Source organism: Channa argus, chromosome 14 (assembly GCF_033026475.1).
Source record: "Channa argus isolate prfri chromosome 14, Channa argus male v1.0, whole genome shotgun sequence".
NCBI classification, from domain to species: domain Eukaryota; kingdom Metazoa; phylum Chordata; class Actinopteri; order Anabantiformes; family Channidae; genus Channa; species Channa argus.
Genome location: NC_090210.1, coordinates 22863845 through 22872130, shown reverse-complemented (window position 1 = coordinate 22872130; position 8286 = coordinate 22863845). Strand labels below are relative to the sequence as shown.

Sequence of the window (8286 nt, the reverse complement as noted above, 5' to 3'; positions counted from 1 at the left end):
TATAATGGCTGCATAATTGCATCTGCATTTTTTGGTACCGTGCTTCTAAATTCATTGTTCGTGGTCAATTTATTAATTACGAGTATGTGTTAAAGCTCAAACATTTGTAGATTAATGATTTATTGAACCAATAGTTTTCAGACAATGACTGTTTCAGCATCAAACTGATTTTTAGCTTCACGTGACTCATTAATTGACCTGAGGACAGACATGGTTTCTGTTATTATGAATTCACATCAGCATCATTTCAGCAGCAACAGGTTTTGACTGATCTCCTCTTCTTTGCATCTGAGAGAGATTAGTGCATTACAATAATGTAAGAGACATTTATTTCCTTGTTCCCTCCCCTTTAGATCTACACTTTGAAGACGGGTGTAACCAGGAAGTGCAGGAACTGAAAGGCTCCATTCTCTGCAGAAACACATGTTGTTTAGATCAGAGCTAAAACTCTCAGTTCTAAGAAAGAGAAATTGACACAGTTGTTACTACTGAATGTGAAATGGCGCAGAAAGGAGTTCAGCTGGACGAGGAAGCATTTTCTTGTTCAATCTGTCTGGATCTACTTAAGGATCCAGTGACTATTCCCTGTGGACACAGTTACTGTCTGAACTGTATTAAAACCCACTGGGATGAAGAGGATGGTAAGAAACTCCACAGCTGTCCTCAGTGTAGACAGACCTTCACACCGAGACCTGTCCTAATGAAAAACACCATGTTAGCAGGTTTAGTGGAGGAGCTGAAGAAGACTGGACTTCAAGCTGCTCCTGCTGATCACTACTATGCTGGATCTGAAGATGTGGCCTGTGATGTCTGTACTGGGAGAAAACTGAAAGCTGTTAAGTCCTGTCTTGTTTGTTTGGCCTCTTACTGTGAGAAACACCTGCAGCCTCATTATGAATCTCCTGCTTTTAAAAAGCACAAGCTGGTGGAGCCCTCCAAGAACCTCCAGGAGAACATCTGCTCTCATCAGGAGGAAGTGATGAAGATGTTCTGCTGTACTGATCAGCAGTGTATCTGTTATCTCTGCTCTGTGGATGAACATAAAGGCCACGACACAGTCTCAGCTGCAGCAGAAAGGACTGAGAGGCAGAGAGAGCTCGAGGGGAGTCGACAAAAAATCCAGCAGAGAATCCAGGACAGAGAGAAAGATTTGAAGGTGCTTCAACAGGAGGTGGAGGCTCTCAATCGCTCTGCTGAGAAAACATTGGAGGACAGTGAGAAGATCTTCACTGAGCTGATCCGTCTCATGGACAAAAGAAGCTCTGAGGTGAAGCAGCAGATCAGATCCCAGCAGGAAACTGAAGTGAGTCGAGTCAAAGAGCTTCAGGAGAAGCTGGAGCAGGAGATCACTGAGCTGAAGAGGAAAGATGCTGAGCTGGAGCAGCTCTCACACACAGAGGATCACAACCAGTTTCTACACAACTACCCCTCACTGTCACAACTCAGTGAATCTACACATACATCCAGCATCAACATCCGTCCTCTGAGATACTTTGAGGATGTGACAGCAGCTGTGTCAGAGCTCAGAGATCAACTACAGGACATTCTGAGAGAGACATGGACAAACTTCTCATCATTAGTGACTCAAGTGGATGTTTTACTGTTAGATCCACAAGCAGAACCAAAGACCAGAGCTGGATTCTTAAAATATTCACGTGAACTCACACTGGATCCAAACACAGTAAACAAATATCTATTATTATCTGAGGGAAACAGAAAAGCAACAGTGATGAGTCAAAAGCAATCTTACTTTAGGCATGTAGACAGATTCACTGATTGGTTTCAGGTCCTGAGCAGAGAGAGTCTGACTGGACGCTGTTACTGGGAGGTGGAGTGGAGAGGGACAGGAGTTGATGTAGCAGTCACATACAAGAACATCAGCAGAGCAGGAAGTGGTGATGAAAGTTTATTTGGATACAATGACAAATCTTGGGCACTAAGTTTTTTCCAAAACAGTTATAAATTTTGCTTCAACAATATTAAAACTCCAGTCTCAGGTCCTCAGTCCTCCAGAATAGGAGTGTACCTGGATCACAGAGCAGGTATTCTGTCCTTCTACAGTGTCTCTGAAACCATGACTCTCCTCCACAGAGTCCAGACCACATTCACTCAGCCTCTACATGCTGGACTTTGTCTTTTAGGTTATGCATCCACTGCTGAGTTGTGTAAACTCCCATCAAGTCGTCGTCATTCAAAGACAGTTTGTTGAAATGAGAGAGACACCACAGAGATCAAACATCAAACATCACAAGTTTTTCATTTAGTATATTTGTATATTTAGTTTCTTAGTTTTTCGTTTATTTCCTGTTTCTGTGGAGCCACTGAGGATATCACTGCTCATGATTAGTTTTGTTTAATCCTTGTGTAATGTTCATATTTTGCTTAAACATCCTCTGTTCACAGGTCAAACAGACCAAGAGCATTAATGTGGGTTTAAGACGACTCGGCTACAAAAATGTCTATGAAACACTGAGCAGATGGAAACTTCAGCTCATTGACAAACTATTTAGACACATGTGGTTTAAAACGGTGGTTAATTATTGCAGGTCATTTAATTTAACATGAAACATTACTTTTTTTTTTTTTTTTTTAATTGTGTTACTGAACAGAGCAATTGATAATTGATTTGTAATATGGTTGTTCTGAGATAGGAAATGTGTTAAAAGTGATTTTGTGGCTGATTTGTGAACTTGGTGATTCTTTTGGAGGATATAAAAAATGAGCAGCACTGAGTGTCTCACTGGTTTTCAGTAACTGTATGAACAAAACACATGAGATAAAGCAACAGTCATGTTGTTAGTAAAAAAACAGAAGAATTATTTCCTTTTTTTTATTAAATCCAAATATTAAGCTTCTTCAATTTTTAAGCTTCCTTTTTTCACTTTCACCAATTTTGAGAAATGTATTATAATTGTATAAATGTTAAAAGTGATAATATTCCAGGATTTCTAAAAATGTCCACTTTGATTAATCCCCGTATTATGGGAAAATACCATATTCATAAATTGAAGTGAAAAGCTAGTAGACCAGACTCTCATTGGTTTTGTTTCTGACTGATTTTAATTTTAAACGACAAATCAGAGTAAATCAGCTGCTAATATCCTTCAGATATCGTCCTCACATTTCCTGTTTTCATAAGAGAACATGAATGATGCTGGTTCTGAGGAAACTTTAAATTAGCTGATAACTTAATAACTTTTTAGCAGTTTATCATCCCCCTTTTTTTGTCTGTGTCTCTTATGCTTTGGGCTTTACTGGCTGTTGTTGGTGCTTTATATTTGTGTGACATTTGAGCATTTCTGCTACTAGAAAATGCTTTTAAAAATATGTTAAGTACTTGATTTCAGCTCAACTCTTCACGAGGCTCAGTGCAGAAACAGGGTTGTTCTCAGGAAACAAAGACGCCTCTTCATGAGTTCTCAGGAAATCAGCTGCAGTTAAAACAAAACTAGAAGTGCAGTGAAAAAACAGAAGTAGAACATTTACGGCCTCCTGCAGACGATGTTTCGACACGTTACCTACTTCCTTTTATGTTACTTAGTGATCATAAGCAGATTTTGCAATTAGTTTTTCACAACATTTGAAATTAGATGTGGAAACGAAGATTTTAAAAGATACAAAAATGACCTGTTAATGAATAATTTAAATAACAGTAACAGCTGAGAGCTGTGAGCTCAACTCCTCTATTTCAATTTACAATTCTCACTGCAAAGGTTCTGAGGCAGCAAAGCCAGAAAAACGTTTCCTCTGCTCTGAGGAAAAGCAACCATCAACTTATGAGGAGATTTTATTTAACGAGATCAGGAGAAAATATCTGGGATTGTGGTATTATAAGACTTGAGAATAGTGAGGTCATGTCACGTGACCAACCCGAGAAAACCCCTCCCCTTGCTCCATGTTATCCGCGAGGGGAATTCCAGCTCTCTGTACTGAGCCCAGAGCATTTGGCTCAGGTCAGCAGCAAGAGTCGGCTTTTCATTCAGTATCACGATCTGGCTTTTGCAATTCAGCCAAATTTCGCTGTGATTCAAAACATGACTAGTATGTTTCCATGTATATCTTCTAAGTTATTCATATATTTAAAGTCAAACCTAAGATTTCCAGAAAATCTGTATTTGTTAATTATGTATTCAATTAATTTAATATCAATGCGTAATATATATAAGTCAACATAAAGCTCAAATTCAGATAAGCATCTTTGAGGAAATTAAAGTACTTGTCCCCCTCCAGGCTGTAGATTGACAGGTTGTGGGACTGTATGTGGACAGGATGACTGAATGTCGGTGGCAGCGGTAGATGACTTCACTGCTCATGATATGTTTTTTTCTCTAGGTGAAAATTTTTTCTACTCTGTGATATAAATGTGTAGAAAATTTCTAGGCTACTGTTTCTCTTCTACTGCATGAGTAGAAATAATCAGATTTTGTCATTGATTTTTTGAAACTGTTCTGAAAATATAACTGAACCAGTTTTTAGTTTGAAATCTTTGTTCTATAAAGTCTGAAAATTCATCCCTATTGCTGCTGCTTTCAAACACAGTGAGCTCCTCCCTATTAACAGATTTATTTTTGTTCCTTCCTCCTTCACAGATCTGTCAGTGTAAGGATGTGTGTAAACAACATGGAGGTACATGCCAGAGCTGGTAAAACCTATTGACTGCATCATGGGAACAAGAGCAAAGATCAGTTTTCTATCAGGCCACAGAGCTTGTTGTTCTTCGAACAAAAGTGAAACTATTCAACAATCGCAGTCGGGGGAAAATGGCAAAGCAAGGAAATCAACTGGATCAAGAAAAATTCTCCTGTTCGATCTGTTTAGAGGAACTGAAGGATCCAGTGACTCTTCCCTGTGGACACAGTTACTGTCTGAACTGTATTAAAACCCACTGGGATGAAGAAGATGGAAAGAAACTCCACAGCTGTCCTCAGTGTAGACAGACCTTCACACCGAGACCTGTCCTCGTGAAAAACACCATGTTGGCTGAATTAGTGAAAGAGCTGAAGAAACCTGAGGTTCCAGTTGGTCCTGCTGATCACTGCTATGCTGGACCTGAAGATGTGGTCTGTGATTATTGTACTGGGAGAAAACTGAAAGCTGTTAAGTCCTGTCTTGTTTGTTTGGCCTCTTACTGTGAGAAACACCTGCAGCCTCATTATAAATCTCCTGCTTTTAAAAAACACAAGCTGGTGGAGCCCTCCAAGAACCTCGAGGAGAACATCTGCCCTCATCACGATGAGGTGATGAAGATGTTCTGCCGTACTGATCAGCAGAGTATCTGTTATCTCTGCTCTGTGGATGAACATAGAGGCCACAACACAGTCTCAGCTGCAGCAGAAAGGACTGAGAGGCAGAGAGAGCTCGAGGGGAGTCGACAACAAATCCAGCAGAGAATCCAGGACAGAGACAAAGATGTGAAGGTGCTTCAACAGGAGGTGGAGGCTCTCAATCGCTCTGCTGAGAAAACAGTGGAGGACAGTGAGAAGATCTTCACTGAGCTGATCAGTCTCATTGAGAAAAGAAGGTCTGAGGTGAAGCAGCAGATCAGATCCCAGCAGGAAAGTGAAGTGAGTCGAGTCAAAGAGCTTCAGGAGAAGCTGGAGCAGGAGATCACTGAGCTGAAGAGGAAAGATGCTGAGCTGGAGCAGCTCTCACACACAGAGGATCACAACCAGTTTCTACACAACTACCCTTCACTGTCAAAACTCAACATCCGTCCTCTGAGATACTTTGAGGATGTGACAGCAGCTCTGTCAGAGCTCAGAGATCCACTACAGGACATTCTGAGACAGACATGGACAAACATCTCATCATTAGTGACTCAAGTGGATGTTTTACTGTTAGATCCAAAAGCAGAACCAGAGACCAGAGCTGGATTCTTAAAATATTCATGTGAAATCACACTGGATCCAAACACAGCAAATGATTATCTGTTATTATCTGAGGGAAATAGAAAAGCAACAGTAGTGAGTCAAAAACAATCTTATTCTAGTCACAGAGACAGATTCATTGATTTGTATCAGGTCCTGAGCAGAGAGAGTCTGACTGGACGTTGTTACTGGGAGGTGGAGTGGAGAGGGACAGGGGTTATTGTAGCAGTCACATACAAGAACATCAGCAGAGCAGGAAGAGGCCGTGAATGTGTATTTGGATTTAATGACAAATCTTGGACACTAAGTTGTTACCAAAACAGTTTTACATTTTGGTTCAACAATATTCATACTCCAGTCTCAGGTCCTCAGTCCTCCAGAATAGGAGTGTACCTGGATCACAGAGCAGGTATTCTGTCCTTCTACAGTGTCTCTGAAACCATGACTCTCCTCCACAGAGTCCAGACCACATTCACTCAGCCTCTACATGCTGGACTTTATCTTTTTGACTGTGGATCCACTGCCGAGTTTTGTAAACTCCCATAAAGTCGTCGTCATTCAAAGACAGTTTGTTGAAATGAGAGAGACACCACAGAGATCAGCCAATCAAACATCACAAGTTTTTCATTCAGTATATTTGTTTTTTAGTTTCTTAGTTTTGAGTTTATTTCCTGTTTCTGTGGAGCCACTGAGGATATCACTGCTCATGATGAGTTTTGTTTAATCCTTGTGTAATGTTCATATTTTGCTTAAACATCCTCTGTTCACAGGTCAAACAGACCAAGAGCATTGATGTGGGTTTAAGACGACTCGGCTACAAAAATGTCTATGAAACACTGAGCAGATGGAAACTTCAGCTCATTGACTATTGACTATTTAGACACGTGGTTTAAAACTGACATTTAGTCACATGGATCAAAAGTTGCTGTTGTTGTGTTAAAGGATGAAAGTTCACCTTTTGTTAAAAGCATTTTTATCAGGACTTGATTTAATGAATAAAGCATCTTCTGCTGTGAACAAACAGTGTGATATCACAGAGATTTCCATTCTTTACTGGTGTCGTTTGAAGCTTCAAATGCTCCGTGAAGTTTTTACACGTCTTCCTGCAGTGAACATCACAGCAGCTTAACAAGCGACTCCCAACACAAGAGGGCGTCTACATCCTGTTAACCACAGATGCAGTGCGGATGGTTGGTATTTTTGAAGCTTGTTGCTCTGGTCTCTTCTTCAATATCCTGAGGAAACTGAAGTAGAGTGAAGGGATTGTGGTTTGGTGGATGTGATGGAGCCACTTCTGGGAACTAAAGTAGACGAGATATTAAAGAGGGAAGCTGCAGATTTGGTTCCTTCTCTCTGTTTACTCGCTGGTATTTAGGTTTTCCAGGGTTAAAGTGCCGACTCTTTAATAGTCCAGCTGCTCCGTCCTGTCCTTCTGCGTCATCAATGTCCTCTGTTGTGTGTTCTGTCCTTTGAGATCAGCCTGTTCTTGTCTCTAAAGCCTCAACAACTGCACAGTCTGTGGTGGAAGAAGTGTTCAGATTCTTTACTCATGATTTAAAAGCAACAACACATTCAGAAACAACAACTGCATTTTAAATTCCAGTCAAGTAAAACTACAGACGTTTGAGAAGAAAACTAGTATCAGAAGTAAAAGTACTCATGACGTATTTATGACATCATACAACAATATTGGATTGTTTCATCAGTGTTCAACAACGCAATTAATATTTGGATTCACAGGCGAAACATTATATTGTGTTAGACCCTAATCATCCTGTGACCAAACTGATCAATAAAGAGTTTGATGAGAAACTAAAACACCCAGGTCAAGAAAGACTGTTGAAAGACACTATTGGGCGTCTGAGTAGTGTCTGTGAGCTGCACAGACACTACTGGGTACTCAGAGAGAAAAACCTTTAGAGCTGCTGTGGGACAAATGTAAAAGGGGGGGATTGGGAGTTGAGAAAGGCCTTCAAGGAAATGTGTCCCACCTTGTAAAAACATCTAGCCAGACAACAAATCAAGTTCAGTTGTAACCCCCCAGGTGCTCCACATGTCGGAGGAGCGTGGGAACGAAAAATAAGATCAATAAAATCAGCACTCAGCCACCCTCGGAGCACAGACCACCACAGAAGAAGTGTTGACTGTGCTATTTGAAATCGAAGGAATACTGAACTCAAAACCACTAGCCTATGTGTCATCAGATGTTGCAGATGTAGACTCAGCAACCCCAAAGTGTCTCTTGATGGAGGCGGCCAGATTCTGCTCTGCCCCAGGTCATTTCTCCTGAATGTGACCTGCTGACCCGCAGCCACTGGAGGCACAGCCAAGTGCTTGCAGAACAGTTCTAGAATCACTTTGTGAGGGACTACTGCTGAAGTACAAGTCAAGGACAAAACATACATCAGGCCAGTGGCAC

At 40.8% G+C, this 8286-nt stretch overlaps 2 protein-coding genes across 2 annotated transcripts; both read left to right on the top strand.

The window, feature by feature from the left end:
- Positions 1–375: 375 nt before the first annotated feature.
- LOC137140614 (tripartite motif-containing protein 16-like) lies at positions 376–2728 on the top strand. The gene has a single exon (XM_067528999.1). It carries the CDS (start codon positions 500–502, stop codon positions 2207–2209), a length of 1710 nt encoding a protein of 569 aa, XP_067385100.1. The 5' UTR covers positions 376–499; the 3' UTR covers positions 2210–2728.
- A 130-nt stretch (positions 2729–2858) lies between these two features.
- On the top strand, positions 2859–6898 carry LOC137140616 (tripartite motif-containing protein 16-like). Its single transcript, XM_067529001.1, has 2 exons — positions 2859–4332; positions 4590–6898. The coding sequence occupies exon 2, from the start codon at positions 4761–4763 to the stop codon at positions 6411–6413; it is 1653 nt and encodes a 550-aa protein (XP_067385102.1). The 5' UTR covers positions 2859–4332; positions 4590–4760; the 3' UTR covers positions 6414–6898.
- Positions 6899–8286: the final 1388 nt, after the last annotated feature.

Bases quoted from the DNA above. Each gene is read 5' to 3' on its own strand.
- LOC137140614 (XM_067528999.1), top strand. From the start codon at position 500: ATGGCGCAGAAAGGAGTTCAGCTGGACGAGGAAGCATTTTCTTGTTCA.
- LOC137140616 (XM_067529001.1), top strand. From the start codon at position 4,761: ATGGCAAAGCAAGGAAATCAACTGGATCAAGAAAAATTCTCCTGTTCG.